Source organism: Megascapheus bottae, chromosome 38 (genome assembly GCF_031878675.1).
Source record: "Megascapheus bottae isolate mThoBot1 chromosome 38, mThoBot2.hap1, whole genome shotgun sequence".
Taxonomy (NCBI): Eukaryota; Metazoa; Chordata; class Mammalia; order Rodentia; family Geomyidae; genus Megascapheus; species Megascapheus bottae.
In genome coordinates this window covers 1,636,132-1,653,888 of record NC_143546.1, presented here as the reverse complement: position 1 = coordinate 1,653,888, position 17,757 = coordinate 1,636,132, and the positions used below count along the sequence as shown (strand labels likewise).

Genomic DNA, 17,757 nt, shown 5'->3' with positions numbered 1-17,757 from the left:
AAAGGACTTTCAATCTGTATAAAATTCACAAACTTGTAGAGTATAAAGACACCACTTAAACCCAGTGAACTCTGTCCCAAATACCAACCACGAACAAAACCAGAATGGATGAAGCCTTTGGCAGACAGTTTTAGAAATCTGAATAGGACGTTACATTTTTCAATAATTCACAAACAATATATTATAGGGTGTATTTATATTAAATACTGGGAAGCCAATCCTGTGAGTGTGACGCTTGCGACGCGTTGACCAGTGAGAGCACAGCGCTCTTCGTGGCCCAGTGAATGCTGGTATCGCCCCTCCGCGCCGCCCCCTCCGCACCCCCCCCCCCCCCCCCCCGGCACTATCATCTGTGAAGCGAAACAAAGGTCTCGAGCTTCTCCGGGATGTGCCCTTTGTAGTATATCCTGTGGTTCACGATGACGCGCGCGGCCAGGCACTGCAGCGTGGTGTGGTTGATGGGCTGGATCAGGTTCTTGGCCATCTCCTTCTCGTCCAGCAGGTCGCTGGCCGTCTGCTTGTGCAGGTTGGTGGCGTCGAAGTGTGCACCCGACTTGATGAGGAGGTTCATGATGTCCGGGTGGTTGTTGCTGGCGGCGATGTGCAGGGGACTGTTGTCGTCGGAGTCCCGGACGTTCACGTCGGCACCACACTCGATCAGGATGGCCGTCACCTGCAGCGACGGGAACTTGCACACAGGGTACCGCCCCACGCACGTGGTGTTCTTGTCCACAGCCAGGTGGAGAGGGCTGAAGCTGTTCTTTCCCCGGGGGTGCAGCTTGAGGAACCTGTAGATGGTCTGCTTCTTGAAGTGGTCCTGCTCCAGGGTGCAGGGGACCTTGTCCAGCAGGCAGATGAGGTGCAGGATGATGGACAGGGCCTTGTTCAGCTGCAGAGGGTCGGCCGGGCACTGAGTCTGCTTGATGGCACGCTCAATCTCCAGGACGCTCTTGCACAGGATGCCCATGAGGTCGTCAAAGGTGACCGTGGTGCCCAGCAGGCCCTTGGCCCTGTCCTGCAGCATGAAGGAGAAGAGCTCGGCGAACGACAGCAGGCTGCTGGCCGTCATGGGGCTCAGCGGGTCCAGGTTGCTCTGCTGCATGTCCAGGGCGTACTTCCACAGGTTGATGCACCGCTTGAAGTTCCCCGAGTCGGCGTACACGGCGCCCCGGTACCTGATGTAGTAGGAGGTGTCGGGGTGCGAGGGCCCCAGGATGCGCTCCCGGATGAGCAGCGCCTGCATCCGCATCTCGTCGGGGTCGGCGATGAGGCCCTCCAGCTCCTCGGCGGTGCTCACCTCCTTGGCGTAGTCGTAGGCCATGATCAGTGTCGGCGGCGCGGGCTTGCTGATGACGTTAGTCCTGTCGCTGTAGCGCATGGCCATGGCCTTCTTCCAGTACTTCAGGGCCCCCAGGAGGTCTCTCTTCTTGTCCACAAACGTGGCTCCCAGGAGCTCCAGGGCGTTGATCCGCTCCGTCTTGCTCGTCTGGGCGTGGTGTGTCAGGAAGTCCACGATGTTCGTGTGGCCGGTCACGCTCGCCGAGAGGAGGGGGGTCATGCCGTAGCCGTCCTTCTCCATCTTGGCACAGTACATGAGAAGCATCTTCATGATGTCCAAGCTTCCCGACTCTGCACAGTCGTGCAACGCAGTATTACCTTAGAGAGAGGGGAGAGAGCAGACACGGTGAGAGCTCCCACAAGAAGGACGAATGTGACAAACACGTGGGTGGCTCTGTATGACATGTCCTTTCACAACCACCCTCTGCCCCCCCCCCAGCCACTCCACGTTCCTGCGCCCTGTCCTGCGCCCCCCACGGCAGGGCTGGCTGCCCTGGAGCACAGGGAGATGGCGTTTCAGCTCCATGAATGACCAGCACGTCACTGCCTGTGGGCAGAGAACCACGCCGCCTCTGAGAGCTACACGTCTGGGGCCTGCTTCCACAGCGAGTGTTTTGGACACGGTGGTGGAGAAGCATTAACGGGGCAGGCCGACCCTGGCTGGGGACCTGGAGCACACACTCAGGGTACCGGGGTAAATGGAAGTCCTGAAAGGACAGGAGGCGGATGGCAGTCCACAGCAACAGAGCCCACCAGGGCAGAAACTCCCCACGCACTGTGAACCTGCACACCAGGAAGGCTCATGGCCGGGCTGGGAGAACCACGGTGGTGGCTCTGGGGTGGTGGCTCAACAGAGCTGTGTGCCAACACACTTCCAACCCAACTGCTCCAAACAAACCTACTTTATCCAGCTCTGCCATATCTACAAGGCCATTATGGCTATTCTCAATGCTAGTCTCACCTAGAGTTTCAAAGATCAAGGCAAAGCAGTATATAAGATACCCAAGCCAGGGACCGGGAGTGTGGCCTAGTGGTAGAGGGCTTGCCTAGCATGCACAAAGACCCGGGTTCAATTCTTTGGTACCACATATATAGAAAAAATGCCAGACGTGGTGCTGAGGCTCAAGTGATAGAGCCTTGAGAAAGCCCATGGACAGTGCTCAGGCCCTGAGTTCAAGCCCCAGGAAAAGGCAAAAAGGAAAAAAAAAAAAAAGAAGCTATCCAAGCCAGAATGTCACTGATGTCACCTGTTCACAGCCATCTTGATTAACAACCACACCAAGTGTATTTTAAAACCAGTTTGAATCAAGACTCTCACTGCTACCATTTTCTCTACATGTATTCTTTTCAGAGTAACAAAATCCAGCAAAAGAATGCAACAGATGTCAATTTTAAGATTCATTCAATTTCTGATTCTCTTGAGAAAAGGAATATGTGTATCCTGAATAAATCCACAGATGGGGGCTGGGGTGAAGACCTTCACACCCAGCAATGACAAGCCTAAAATAAACGCCCTCCAACAACAACCAGGCAAGTTGGGTGTGGCGGCTCACAGCGAAGGCCTCACACTCAAGAGGCCGGGCCTGGAGGAAGGGCCACTTTGAATTTAGCCCTGGACATGTTAAGGCCGTCACAAAAAATAAGCAATTTTACTAAGTACACTGGCTCATGCCTACAAGTTCTGCTACTAAAGAGGTAGAAATTAGAAGGATTATGGCTCAAGGTCAGCCCAGACAAAAGGCATGAGACGTCATGTCATGTCATGTCATGTCATGTTATGTCATCTCAAGCAATGAGCTGGGTGTGGTGGTACACGCCTGCGATCCCACTCATCCTGGAGGCACAGGAGGAAGAAAAACACAACAAACTCTACAAGCAATCACTAACACAAAGAAGGGTTTGGGGCAGGGCTCATGTGGTAGAGTGTCTGCTAACCAAGTGTAAAGCCCTGCGTTCAAACAGAAGCAAATATATCTCCATACTTCTCTTTTTTGTGTTGTTGTTGATGGTTGTGGGACTTGAACTCTGGGCCTGGGTGCTGTCTCTGGGCAATTCAGCTCAAGGCTAGAGCTCTACCCCTTGAGTCACAGTGCTTGGCTTCTTTTTTCTGTCAGGCCAGTTCTCAGGGCATGGGCACTGTCCTTGAGCTTTCTCAAGGCTAGAGCTCTACCACTTGACCCTCAGCACTACTTCCAGCTTTTTTCTATATGTGGTACCAAGGAATCGAACCGGGTCTTCATACATGCTCACTCAAATCACAGGAGGAGCTGTGACTGTCACCCTCTCACATCACAGCAGGGGCTGTGACTGTCACCCACTCACATCACAGCAGGGGCTGTGACCGTCACCCTCTCACATCACAGCAGGGGCTGTGACCGTCACCCACTCACATCACAGCAGGGGCTGTGACCGTCACCCACTCACATCACAGCAGGGGCTGTGACCGTCACCCACTCACATCACAGCAGGGGCTGTGACTGTCACCCACTCACATCACAGCAGGGGCTCTGTCACCCACTCACATCACAGCAGGGGCTGTGACCGTCACCCACTCACAGCACAGCAGGGGCTGTGACCGTTACCCACACATCACAGCAGGGGCTGTGACCGTCACCCTCTCACATCACAGCAGGGGCTCTGACTGTCACCCACTCACATCACAGCAGGGGCTCTGACTGTCACCCACTCACATCACAGCAGGGGCTGTGACTGTCACCCACTCACATCACAGCAGGGGCTGTGACTGTCACCCACTCACATCACAGCAGGGGCTGTGACTGTCACCCACTCACATCACAGCAGGGGCTGTGACTGTCACCCACTCACATCACAGCAGGGGCTGTGACTGTCACCCACACATCACAGCAGGGGCTGTGACTGTCACCCTCTCACATCACAGCAGGGGCTGTGACTGTCACCCACTCACATCACAGCAGGGGCTGTGACTGTCACCCACTCACATCACAGCAGGGGCTGTGGCTGTCACCCACTCACATCATAGCAGGGGCTCTGACTGTCACCCACTCACATCACAGCAGGGGCTGTGACTGTCACCCTCTCACATCACAGCAGGGGCTGTGACTGTCACCCACTTACATCAGAGGGGCTGTGACTGTCACCCACTCACATCACAGCAGGGGCTGTGACTGTCACCCATTCACATCACAGCAGGGGCTGTGACTGTCACCCACTCACATCACAGCAGGGGCTGTGACTGTCACCCATTCACATCACAGCAGGGGCTGTGACTGTCACAAACACACACAAGCACATCACAGCAGGAGGCTGCGACTGTCACACGTATCACAGAAGGACCTTCAACATAGCACTGTGAGTAGATGGACCTGGCAAAGTGGCTAAAACCAACCAGGAACAAGTTTAAGTTCTTAAAAGCCCTCAGCACACAGGGAATTATCTGATCATTTCAATAAAACAAAAATGTCTTCATAAGGACCATAAAACACCGGTTATAATTTGTTTTCCGAGCAATAAAATGTCAACAGATTTTGCTCTATAGAAACTCTTCCCATTGTGTGCCTGTTTTGTCTAAGTCTATTAAAGCTGTGTCTCTCAAACTTTCCTGCAGGAGAATCACCAAGGGATCAAGGTAAAATGAGGGCTCTTCTGACTTGGCTTCGTGGGGTATTCCAATTGATGTCTGTCTGACGCTGATCTCCAACAAACAAGAGGAAAAATTGGTCTCGTTTGTCACACAAATGTACACTGCAAGCTAACATGACTAATTACAGCATCAAGTGACGTAAAGCCAAGTTCACAGGGCGGTCACAGCCCCGCCACATACAATCCAGCGGTGAAACGCCACCACTTCCCTTTCCTCTAGGTTTAAACACATGCCAAAGCAGGGACAGGGTGTGCATTACAAACTACATATAGTTTCAGCCATGGAAAACTCACATAGTAAATGTTATTAGTCAATCTCATTGCTTGTTCTTAACTATGTTAGTATTGTAACATTTGATTATTGTAATAAATAAGTGATCTATAGCCAATATGAAATCCAATCAGCCTGCTAAATAAAATCCAAACTACTATCACCCATACTGTGCAAGCAAAAACCAATCCTGGCATGGAATATATCATATATCTGATAAAGGACCTATATTCTGAATATATGGGCAAGGTTTTATTATTATTATTATTTTTGCGAGTCTTGAGGCTTGAATTCGGAGCCTGGGCTCTGCTTCTGAGCAACTTCTGCTCAAGGCTAGCACACTACCATTTGAGGCACAGTGCCACTTTCGGCCTTTTCTGAGTAGTTTATTGGAAATAAAGAGTCTCAAGGACTTGGCTGCCAAGGCTGGCTTTGAACTATGATGCTCAAATCTCAGCCACCTGAGTAGCTAGGATTATAGGCCTTGAGCCTCTGGTGCCCAGCTGTAAGTTTGTTTTAAAAAAGAAAAAATGTGGGCTGGGATGTAGCTCAGTGACAAAGTGCTTGTCAAGCAAATGAAATGTCCTGTATTCAATCCCCAGTACCAAAAAAGTAAAGACAATGAAGAAAGAAAGAAAGAAAGAAAGAAAGAAAGAAAGAAAGAAAGAAAGAAAGGAAGGAAGGAAGAAAGACAATGTCTCAAACACACAAATGGCCATTAAGTTCATGAGTTAAAGTACATGAACGTATGCTAAAATAATGAGCCACTGGAGAAACAAGAATAAGCAGTACAATGAGGGCCGGGAGTGTGGCCTAGTGATAGAAGTGCTGGCCTAGCCTGCACAAAGCCCTGGGTTTGATTCCTCAGTACCACATACACAGAAAAAGCTGGAAGTGGTGCAGTGGCTCAAGTGGAGGGTGCTAGGCTTGAGAAAGCTCAAGGATAGTGCCCAGGCCCTGAGTTCAAGCACCAGGACTGGTAAAAAGAAGAAAAGGAGGAGGAGAAAGCAGCTCATTGAGATGGCCAGCACAGCATACACTTCCTAAGATGACCAGATGGAAAAGAATGAGTGCTGACCAGGAGAAGCGGGGACACTCCTGTCCCACTGGCACCAATGCAGGTGTACAGCTGCAGTGCAAGCTTGGTGGTTACCACGTGACTCAGCAAAACTCCACGCCTGGACTGACCGCACTGATGGATAGACATGTATGTCTAAGAGGAAAGCATGCATCTCCAGAATTTTCATGTTCAAGGCCACAACAGCATTACTCCTAGAAGCTAAAAAGGAGAAGCTGTCGAACCCATCAGCTGCTGAGTATATAAAAGTAGAACATCCACACAAAGAAATTCAACAATAAAGGGGATACAGGCTACCACTGAATGCACCCCGACACCCTGCGTGAGTATCATGGCCATTTAGAATGTGGTGCTCATGTCCAGAGACCAGGCTGCAGGGCCAGATCTGCTCTGGACACCGATCTGGACTAGGGAGGAGGAAGATGTCAAGTCTCCTCGCACTCGCCTTTCTTGGCCACTATTACTCAGAGACCCAAAGGAGGAGAAGGCAGGTGTTGGAGTCTGACTGACATGGTGGCTGCTTTCCTGAGGGTCTCCCGCCAGCTCGCGCGCCAGCGTCCCTCAGGAGCAGACTCACGAGGGCGCCAGGGGTTCCTCCTTCTTTCTGACCAAGAAGTGTAATAAGCCACTGAACTCAGTGAGAGAGGCCCACAGGCACTGAATGGTCAGTAAAGAAGGCTAAACTTCTATCTTAAGGTCCAGTACCCAAGTACCACTACTCACCCTAGCAGCTCAGCCGAGAGGACGCACAGCGTGGACTCCCAGGGAGAGAGAGGAGCGACTGACTGCCTTAGCCACAGTTAAGTTAGTTACCATTCTGCTACTGCTTACCTTACCAATCAACTATAGCCAGAGTCCATGAGGATGAGGACACAGGAATATGCCAGAAGATACAAGAAGAAAAAGAGCACAGGAGCAACTCCAATCAATTCAATTAGTCATCTACTTAAGCATTTTTTTTTTCTTTTTTTTTTGCCAGTCCTGGGCTTGAGCTCAGGGCCTGAGTCCCTTCCTTGGACTTTCTCAAAGCTAGAGCTCTACCACTTGAGCCTCAGCACCACTTCCAGCTTTTTCTGTGTATGTGGAACCGAGGAATTGAACCCAGGTCTTCGTGCATGCCAGGCGAGCACTCTACCACTAAGTTTTAATGACCTTTATTTCTTTTGTTGTTATGTTCCTTATGTGGTACCAAGGAAGTGAAGGCAGGGAGGGCCTCATCTCATGCGTGATAGACAGCATTCCATCACTGAGCCACCACACTCCCAGCTGCTGGTGAAGCAGTACTCAATCAATGTATCAGGTCTACCAGATCCATCCCGAAGGACGCCAGATAGGAAGCCCCTCCTCCTTCTCTTCACTCTCACCCAGGCAGAGTACTTAATGCTGAGAAATGTCCTCAAGTCCTCTTCCCACCCCCACCTTGATTCATTATCTTCATAACAACAGGTCCTACATTTGAGAAACTGAAATATACCCATCTCTTAAAATGCCTGTACTGTAGAAGAGAAATATCAGCACGCCTTTTGCTCTGGGCTCTGGATCACTTGAAAAAAAAAAAAAAATCAAAAGGAAGCCAGGAGTTTGGCCTAGTGGTAGAGTGCTTGCCTAGCATGCACAAAAACCCAGATTCAATTCCTTGGTACCACATACATAGAAAAGGCCAGAAGTGGTGCTGTGGCTCAAGAGGTAGAGTGCTAGCCTTAAGAAAGCCCAAGCTCAAGCCCCAGGACAGGCAAAAAAAAGAAAAAAAATCAAAAGGAGGGGTGAAAGCTGATTTCACCATTTGGCAGGTTATAAAAATTGAATAGACAATTCTCTACAGTTACATACATTTGAAAATTTCCATAACAAAAAGGTAAAAACAACTGCCCTGATCAGCTGTCATTCAAATCTTTTTAATGTTAACTACTCCTGTCACAAACCTACACAAGATTTTTCTGAACCCCTACAAAGTTCAACCCAAAATTCTACTCATTTTTTGACAATTTGTATCTTGTTATTTCAAATCTTGATCTATCTATTGCTAGAGAAAAGACTACAAAGCAGAGTGATTGGCATCAAGGAGCTAAGGAGCTTAGAACCATTTTTCTGACAGTGAATTCATTCTTCCAACAAGCTCAGTTACTAAAGGCCACTGAGGGCCAGTACACTTCCCAGTGCAAAGGGCAAACACCAGACCCCCTGGCCTCAGAGATCAGTGAGGTACAAGGCAGATGAGTTTCTCCAAAGAAAAAAAAGGCGGGGCCAGGCATGGCGGCTCATATCTGTCATCCTAGCTACTCAGGAGGCTTGAATCTGAGGATCACAGTTCAAAGCCAGCCCAGGCACTAAAGTCTGTGAGACTCTTATCTTCAATGAACCACCAGAAAACTGGAAGTGGTGCTGGAGCACTAGCCTAGAGCTGAAGAGCTCAGGGATAGCACCCAAGCCTAGATAGAGTTCAAGCCCCATGACTGACCAAAACAAAACCAAAACCAAAAACCCATTAAAGGCCAGTTACTGTTCTGGTGAAAAATGTTGCTGGCTTCCCACTGCCCGGCGAATAAAGTTAAAATTATTTTCCCTATAATTCAACAACCTTTGCAGTGCACCCTGACTGCCCTCTGGTCCTCATGTGCCTACTCACCACTCCTGGACTGCCAAGAATCACTTCCCGTGCACTTCCCGCAGAGCCATTCCCTAAGCCCACAAAGCCTGTCAGTTGGACCTTTCTGCAGGTCCAACTCCAATACTCCTTTCAAGAAACACTTTCCTTAGCCTGGCTCACGCCTGTCATCCTAGCTACTCAGGAGGCTGAGATCTGAGGAGCCCGGGCACAAAAGGACCTGAGACTCCTATCTCCATCTAACCTCTAGAAAACGGGAAGTGCGGCTTGGCTCAAGGGTAGGGTGGTAGGTAGCCTTGCGCTGAAGAGCTCAGGGACTGTGCCCAGGCTGTACAAGCCCCATGACCCACAAAAAAGAAAAGAAAAGAAGAAACACTTTCCACTTCCTCCATGAAGCATTCCTAGGCTGTCCACCCCCTGATGTCCTTCCTTGAGCAGTAGCTGTCAATGCAACCCCCTGTGCCTCCTGCTCCCCAAAGCATTCAACACCAGGGCCGCCGAGAATGACAGCATTCATTACTTCATTGCTTGGAATCTCTGACTGACCTGTGCAGCATCACAGAATGTCTCCTAGGCCCAATCTCTTGATCCCAGCCCAGAAAGCTGATGGCCTTAAGCTACAGACAGACCCATGGGAAGCCAGCCAGCTTCAGAGCTCCCAGCAGCAGGTAGGCGCGAGGGATGAAGGCTTCGTCAACTTCATGGCAGCCCTGACCTGCAAAGTCCAATATAGAACCTCCACAAACCACCGAAGAATCAGGGGTGATGTGACCCTGGGGTGCTGGGGCTTCCCGTCTAAACAGGAGTCAACACTGACCTCACAAAGCAAGTGCTATGCTAAACCAGAGAAAGTTTTCTTGCACATCTCAAGGATATTCTCCCTTTCTGGAAAGCTTCGGGAAGGCAGAAAGCCATTGTCATCTTACACAGTATGCGGTGAAGGACAAAGTATTCCCAGTACCAAGCAGAAGAAAGCACTATTGTTGCACTTATCCTAAAAGCATCTACTTATAAACCCGTCTCTTGTCTTACTCATCTTTGTCTATCTCACAGCCTGGCATGCCGAAGGACTCAGGAAATGCTCTCAATTAATGAATGAATTCCACTCTAGGTTAAGACATGTTCGAAATGCCTTTGTCCTGTTAAAAAGTAATGGGAAGAGGTTAAATAGTATGTTCAATTATCAACTGGTGTTAAAAAGTAATGGAATATAGAAGTTACATGCATTTTACACTTAAACAGACCATGCAAAATCCACAGGCACTTCTTTCAGGACCATTTATTTCAATGGATGACACAGAAGACACCTTAAGAGGGGCCAAGAGTGTGGCGTAGGTGTAGAGTGCTTGCCCAGCACACGCAAAGACCCGGGTTCGATTCCTTGGTACCACATACATAGAAAAAGCCGGAAGTGGTGATGTGGCTCAAGTGGCAGAGCATTAGCCTTAAGCAAAAAGTATCTAAGGACAGTGCCCATGCCCTGCGTTCAAGCCCCAAGGACTGGCAAAAAAAAAAAAAGGATGAAAAAAAATCTTGTTTGCTGCAATATTAGATACTTTTTCTGCCCCAGTTTCAAAGGCTTCTTGATTACTCCACACCGCCTCCTCCAAAGATCCCCAAGGTCAATCATATAACCATCATCCAAGAATCAAGGCTAAGATCAGAGTGGAGGAGTGCACAAGGACTTGAACCGGCCCCAACATTCACAAAAGGCACTGGTACTGCACAAACCACGCGTCCAGAGCATCTGTGCACAGAGACCTCCAACACCAAAGCGTGAGGACAATTTGTACTCTACGCGTACTTGTTTTTGTGAAAGACGTACGTGAGACACCGATAAGGAGGAAATAGAACTAGGACCTGGAACCGGCAGGCCATTTGGCAGGGGGAGTACCGACACCAGGGCTAAGATGAGGGTGGTGAGGACGACAGTCCTCCGGGCAGCTAAAGGTCATCACCGTAGTGCAGGCTCTTAGGGGAGCGCTGACACGACAGCTACGGCTCCCACTGTCTGCTCACAGAGCTCACACTGCACAGCTCTGGAAAACAGAAGGGAAGCAGTACCACTGGTCATTCCTCCAGTGACCTAAAAGTTTAAAACATACTCCAGGTTGTGGTATCAGGAGTGTGGCCTAGTGGTAGAGTGCTTGCCCAGCATGCACGAAGACTCAGGTTCGATTCCTCAGTGCCACAGACATTGAAAAAGCCGGAAGTGGTGCTGAGGCTCAAGAGGTAGAGCTCTAGCCTTGAGAAAACCCAAGGACAGTGCTCAGGCCCTGAGCTCAAGCCCCGAGACTGGCCAAGAAAAAAACAAAAACAACAACAACAAAAAAAGCATACCCCCTGTTTCACTCCAACACGTGAATTTATCAACACTGTAGGCTCAAGTGGTAGTGTACTAGCTTTAAACAAAAAAGTCCAGGGATGAGGCCCAAGCACTGAGTTCAAGGGACAGGCCCAGCAAAACAAAAAACAAGCAAAAAAACACAACAAAACTAAAAGTATGCAGCTGGGTACAAAAGTCCATAAGACCCCTATCTCCAATGAACGACCAGAAAACCGGAAGTGGCACTGTGGCTCAAAGTGGTAGAGCAGTACACTTGAGCTGGAGAACTCAGGGACAGCGCCCAGGTCCAGAGTTCAAAGCCCATGACCGACCAAAACAACAAAACACTAACTTCAGTACATATGCTAAATACAAAAGCGCCTCATACTGTGTGGTTGACTCTGAACAGCAGATATGTATCACTTTGATTCATCAACTCCAAATACAGCCACTCTCATGCAAGTGTGCAGTTCACACATCAAGAACATTCACAAGAGGCACCCGTGGCTCACGCCTCTATCCTAGTTACTCAGGAGGCTGAGATCTGAGGATCAGGGTTCAAAGCCAGCCCCAGCTCCAAGGACCATGAGACTCATCTCTCTCCAATTAATCACTACACGCCAGAAGTGGCACCGTGGCTCAAAGTGACAGAGTGCTAGCCTTGAGCTGAAGAGCTTAGAGACAGCATCCTGGCCCATAGTTCAAGCCCTATAACCAACAAGAAAGAATTAAGAATGTCCACAGCTGCACTGAGTCCATCAACAGAGGCTAGATAACTGTACACTCCCGGAGACACCGCACAGCCACACAAGAATGAGGCAGCAATTGCACCAGGGCTGAGAAACACCCGCAAAAGTTAGGAATGAAAAAACAGGACAGCTGGGCACCCGTGGCTAGGTGGCAGTTACTCAGGAGGCTGAGATCTAAGAATCGTGGTTCTAAGCCAGCCAGAACGGAATGTCTGGGAGACTTTTACCTGCAGTTAGCTACTTTTTTTTTTTTGGGGGGGGGGGGGTCATACGGCTTGAACTTTGCCTGGGCGCAGCTCTGTCCCTGAGCTCTTCAGCTCAAGGCTACCGCCCAACCTTGACCCAAGCCCCACTTCCCATTTTCTAGAGGTTAACTGGAGATAAGAGTCTGAGGTCCTTGTATGCCTGGGCTGGCTTTGAACCTTGATCCTCAGATCTAGGATGATAGGTGTGAGTCATCTCGCTGGCTCAGCCCACTTAACTATTTTTTTTAAAAGAAAGAAGCCAGTAGAGGTGGCTCACACCTGTAATCCTAGCTATTCAGGAGGTGAGAGCCAGCCCAGCACTAAGACACTAAAGTCTGTGAGACTCACAAATTAACCACCAGAAAACTGGAAGTGGAGCTCTGGCTCAAGGGGCAGAGCTACAGCCTTGAGCTGTAGCTCAAGGACACAGTGTCCAGGCCCATAGTTCAAGTCCGACCAACAACAACAAAAAAAGTAAAATAAAAAGAAGGAAGGAAGGAGTGAAAGAGCTGAAATGGAGCTGCTGTGGCTCAAGTGACAGAAGAGTGCCAGCCTTGAGCAAAAAAAGTTCAGAGACAGTACCCAAGCCCTAAACTAAGTTCAAGCCCCAGGACGTACACCAAAAAAGTTTACAAAAATAAAGCCGGGTGCGGTGGCTCACACCTGTAATCCTAGCTACTCAGGAGGCTGAGATCTAAGGCTCAAGGTTCAAAACCAGCCTGGGCACAAAAGGACCCAAGACTCTCATCTCCAATTAACCTCTAGAAAATGGGAAGTGGGGCTTGGCTCAAGGGTAGAGCTGAAGAGCTCAGGGACAGCGTCTAGGCAGAGTACAAGCCCCATGACCCACACAAAAAATAAATAAATAAAAAATAAAAATAAAACACAACAGGATACATCAGAAAACAGGGAGGGAGAGAAGGGGATGCAACACCCGTGCATATATCTGTAGATTATGAGGACAACAGAGAGGTCCCGTGATCTAAAAACTTAAGAGTCAAAAGGCTTATTATTTGTGGCCAGGAATGTGGTGAGGTGGTAGAGTGCTTGCCAAGCATGCACAAAGCCCTGAGTTTGATTCCTCAGTACTATATACACATAAAAAGCCGGAAATGGTCCTGTTGCTCAAGTGGTAGACCTGTAGCCTTGAGAAAGTCCAAGGACAGTGCTCAAGCCCCGAGTTTAAGCCCTAGGACTGGGCAAAAAAAAAAAAGGGGGGGGGGGCGTATTTTCATTGTAAAAACATAAACCAATTCATAACACAATTATAGGCCAAGCTCTTGTTGATTAAAAAGTCTTTACACTGTTTCCAGTCAACAAACCCACAATGACTTTACTAGTCTTTGTTTGGTTCTGCAGATTTGAAGCAGTTTTTACAAATCTGTTTTCTGTCTTGCTACAGTTAGTTGGTACAGGTTCTACATAAAAGGATTTTCTTTCTATTGGCCACAAAAATGAGGACTCAGGGACCAGATGTGGTCCTTTCCAGTGGCATGAAATCCTTTACAGCCAGTTGGGTCCACCCTTCCCTCACAGAGTGACAGAACGAGACAGTGACTCACTGAACAGAGTAGTTCTATTCCACAGCTGTTCTTAAACAAAAGAAAAAGAAACTTAAGAAAAATGTATACATAGGGCTGAGAATGTGGCCTAGTGTTAGTGCTTGCCTAGCCTGCAGGAAGCCTTGAGTTCGATTCCTCTCTACCACATTAGCAGAAAAAGCCAGAAGTGGTGCTGCAGCTTGAACGCTAGCAAAAGAAGCTCAAGGACAGCACCCAGGCCCTGAGTTCAAACCCCAGACTTGGGGGGTGGGGGTGGGGAGAAGAGATGAAAACATTTCATTGTATTCTGTACTCTCAGATGGATTAAATGATACCCCAAAGGTTCAGATCAACAACTACCAGCAAGACTCTGGAAATTGGGGAATGAATTCCCAGGAGTCTGAAGTTGCTCTGAATAAGAGAGAAAATGGAGGCTTATGAGGGTCTTTTGAGCATCAATGAGTCACAGAGAAACTGGAGCAGTTACCTTGTCAGAACACTCTATCATAGCCAATATTCTCGCGTACCCATCTTCCTGAAGGTAAGTGGTGGTCACTTTGTTTTTTTTTTTTTAAAAAAAAATGAGAAAGCAAGCAGCCAAACTCACCTTTAACACTTTTCCTATTCACATCTGCCCCCTTTTCTAGTAAATACTGGGCGATCTCCTTATGTCCCTTGTAACACGAAATCATCAGGCATGTGTGCCCATGCCGGTTTGACACTTCCAGATCGGCTTTGTGCTCTACCAGGTACTTGACGATCTCCAGGTGGCCGTCGAAGCAGGCGGCCCGGAGGGGAGTGGAGTTGGTGAGGGTCGTGTTGTTGACGGCCGCCCCGTGGTTCAGCAGGGACTGGACCACCTTCAGGTGTCCGGCGGCGGAGGCGGCCCACAGCGGCGGCGCGCCCTCGATGGTCTCCCCGTCGAAGTTGACGGAGCCCCCGATCTCGATGGCGGCGCTGCACTGCTCCAGCAGGAACTCCACCATGTCCAGGTGGCCGTACCTGGCGGCCATCAGCAGGGGCGTGGCCCCGTTGGTCTTCTCCGAGATCAGGGAGGAAACCTCCTCCTTGGACCTGCTGGCCAGCAGCTTGGTGAGGAGCCGGAGCTTGCCATCCCGCGCGGCGTTGAACACGGCGGTCTTCAGATCCATGGAGGGCCGGTTCCCAGGCGCTGCTGGAGGAGCTGCCCTTCGAGACGAGGCGTCGCGCGCGACCCCCCGGAGCCGAGGTCCCTCGCTGGTCAGTCCCCGCGCCCCGAGACGGTCATCCAAGCACGGAGAGCGGGTCGCGTCCTAGCGCATGCCGGCAGCCGAGCTGGAGGGAGGAGGGCCGGGTCAGGGCCGCGCACGCGGGCCGGGGGGCCGGGGCGGGGGTCCGCGGGGCCGGGGGGACGGAGACGGGGTCCGCGGAGACCGGGACGGGGCCGGGGACGGGGCCGGGGACCCGGCCGGGGTCCGCGGGGATGGGGACGGGGCCGGGGTCCGCGGGGATGGGGACGGGGCCGGGGTCCGCGGAGGCCGGGGCTGGGGCCGGGGTCCGCGGGTCCGGGGCCCCACCGCCGCCGCCGCCGCCGCCGAGCACCGGGACGGCGGGAGGCTGAGCCGCCAGGCCGGGGGCCGCCCGCGCTCCTGGCCGCAGCTTTGTTCCGGGGCCGGGGGAGACGGCGCGGCCCGGGACGCGAGGCGGCCGGGAACAAAAAGGTCGCAGGCCTCGGGGTCCCCGCCGCCCGCCCGCGGCTGCCCGCGGCTGCCCGGAAGCCGAGCCGCGGCCTTCGCCCCGCCGCCGGCTCCTGGCCCGGGCCCCGGCCCTCAGCCGCCGCCCGCCCGCCGCCCGCCCCAGGCCCGGCCCGCCCCGGCCGCCGCCCGCCCGCCCCGGCCGCCCCGCCACCCCGAGCCGCCGCCCGGGCCCCCGGACGCCCCTACCTGCCCGGGTCCGGTCTTCCCGCCGCCGCCGCCGCCTCAAATGGAAGCCGGGGTCGCCGCCGCCGCCGCCCGGGCCGCGCCGCTCCGCCCGCCGCGCCGCGCCGCCATGCCCCGCGCCCACCGGAATGGAGCCGCCGGCCGCTCGCCCCGCCCCGCCCCGCCGAGCTGACTCCCCGCCCTCCCAGTCGGCTCGGGCTGCAGCGGCCGCCGCGCCGGATGGTGTAATGGGCTGCGGGCCGGGGGCCGGACCAGCCAGAGCGCCGCTTCACATCACTGACGCGGCAGCCGCGCCATTGGGCCGGGGCAGGGCGGCGGCCGCCGCGAGCAACCGCCTAGGGGCGGGACGGACGCCGGGGCCGGGGCGGGGCGCGGAGGAGGGGCGGGGCCGCGCCGCGCCTGCCACCACGCGCCTGCGTGCGGCGGGCAGGGGGGCGGGGCGCCGTGGGAGGGGCGGGGCCGCGCCTGCCCAAACGTGCGCCAGCGTGCGGCGGGCAGGGGGGCGGGGCGCCGTGGGAGGGGCGGGGCCGCGCCGCGCCTGCCCAAACGTGCGCCAGCGTGCGGCGGGCAGGGGGGGCGGGGCGCCGTGGGAGGGGCGGGGCCGCGCCGCGCGCCGAGGAGAACGCGCCTGCGCGGGAAGGGGGGTGGGCGGAGTCTCGGCTAGCCCTGGGCGGGGCCGGAGGCTGCGGGGTCTCAGCCCGGAGCCCGACGCTCCCGCCCTCCACGCGTGCTCGGGTCGACACCGCGGGAGAAGCCGGGCCCGGGGCCGGCCCTGGGCCTCCTCCCGAGTGGTTCACTGGAGACCAGAGACTCACGGGCGTCCCCGCCCGGGCTGGCTTCGAACCCGGGGCCTCGGATCTCAGCCTCCCCCGCGGCCTGCGCCGCTGAACCTGGCTTACAGTCAGCCTCCGAGGTTACTGAGAGCAGGGGGAGGCCCTGGCCCTCCCGGAGCCTGGAGGAGGGGGGCGAGGCCCTGCCCATCGGGGAGGAGGGGGGGAGGCCCTGCCCATCGGGGAGGAGGGGGGAGGCCCTGCCCATGGGGAGGAGAGGGGGGAGGCCCTGCCCATGGGGAGGAGAGGGGGGAGGCCCTGCCCATGGAGAGGAGAGGGGGGAGGCCCTGCCCATGGAGAGGAGAGGGGGGAGGCCCTGCCCATCGGGGAGGAGGGGGGAGGCCCTGCCCATGGGGAGGAGAGGGGGGAGGCCCTGCCCATGGAGAGGAGAGGGGGGAGGCCCTGCCCATGGGGAGGAGAGGGGGGAGGCCCTGCCCATGGGGAGGAGAGGGGGGAGGCCCTGCCCATGGAGAGGAGAGGGTGGAGGCCCTGCCCATGGAGAGGAGAGGGGGGAGGCCCTGCCCATCGGGGAGGAGGGGGGAGGCCCTGCCCATGGAGAGGAGAGGGGGGAGGCCCTGCCCATGGAGAGGAGAGGGGGGAGGCCCTGCCCATGGGGAGGAGAGGGGGGAGGCCCTGCCCATCGGGGAGGAGGGGGGAGGCCCTGCCCATGGAGAGGAGAGGGGGGAGGCCCTGCCCATGGAGAGGAGAGGGGGGAGGCCCTGCCCATGGAGAGGAGAGGGGGGAGGCCCTGCCCATCGGGGAGGAGGGGGGAGGCCCTGCCCATGGAGAGGAGAGGGGGGAGGCCCTGCCCATGGGGAGGAGAGGGGGGAGGCCCTGCCCATGGGGAGGAGGGGGGAGGAGGGGGAGGAAGAGGAAGAAGAAGATGGGGGGAAGGAGAGGGAGATGGGAGGGAGATGGGGGAGGGACAGGAAGGAGGAAGGGGGGAGAGGGAGACGGGCAGTGCACAGGAAAACCAGCCCTAGGCCCTGACCTGGGACCCGGTAATGTCTTCTTCACAGGGCTCCACCTCAGGCCCTTTCTGGAGGTTAAGGACAGGCGAAGGTCCCCCAGGACCTGGATTCAAAGCACACACCCCGTCCCCGCTTCTGCTGCTTCTGCTCAGGACTAGAGCTCTGCCGCCTGAGCCACAGCACCACTTCCGGCATGTTCCACCCGTGTGCCAGGCACCCAGGCCTTCGTGCAGGCTGGGCCGGGCCCACTACGGAGTTGGGAG

The 17,757-nt window shown here is 54.0% G+C and overlaps 1 protein-coding gene across 1 annotated transcript; it reads right to left on the bottom strand.

Annotated features, from left to right (window-relative positions):
• Positions 1-338: 338 nt before the first annotated feature.
• Positions 339-16,015, bottom strand: Fem1c (fem-1 homolog C). The gene is made up of 3 exons (XM_090325517.1): positions 15,697-16,015; positions 14,382-15,088; positions 339-1,656 (listed from the first exon to the last, which is right to left on the bottom strand). Exons 2-3 carry the CDS (start codon positions 14,923-14,925, stop codon positions 347-349), a joined length of 1,854 nt encoding a protein of 617 aa, XP_090181643.1. The 5' UTR covers positions 14,926-15,088; positions 15,697-16,015; the 3' UTR covers positions 339-346.
• Between the last annotated feature and the right edge of the window lie 1,742 nt (positions 16,016-17,757).

Coding starts and splice junctions, on each gene's coding strand:
- Fem1c (XM_090325517.1), bottom strand. CDS start 14,925: ATGGATCTGAAGACCGCCGTGTTCAACGCCGCGCGGGATGGCAAGCTC. Junction 1,657..14,381: donor GAATAGGAAAAGTGTTAAAG/GTGAGTTTGGCT, acceptor CCTCTCTCTAAG/GTAATACTGCGTTGCACGAC.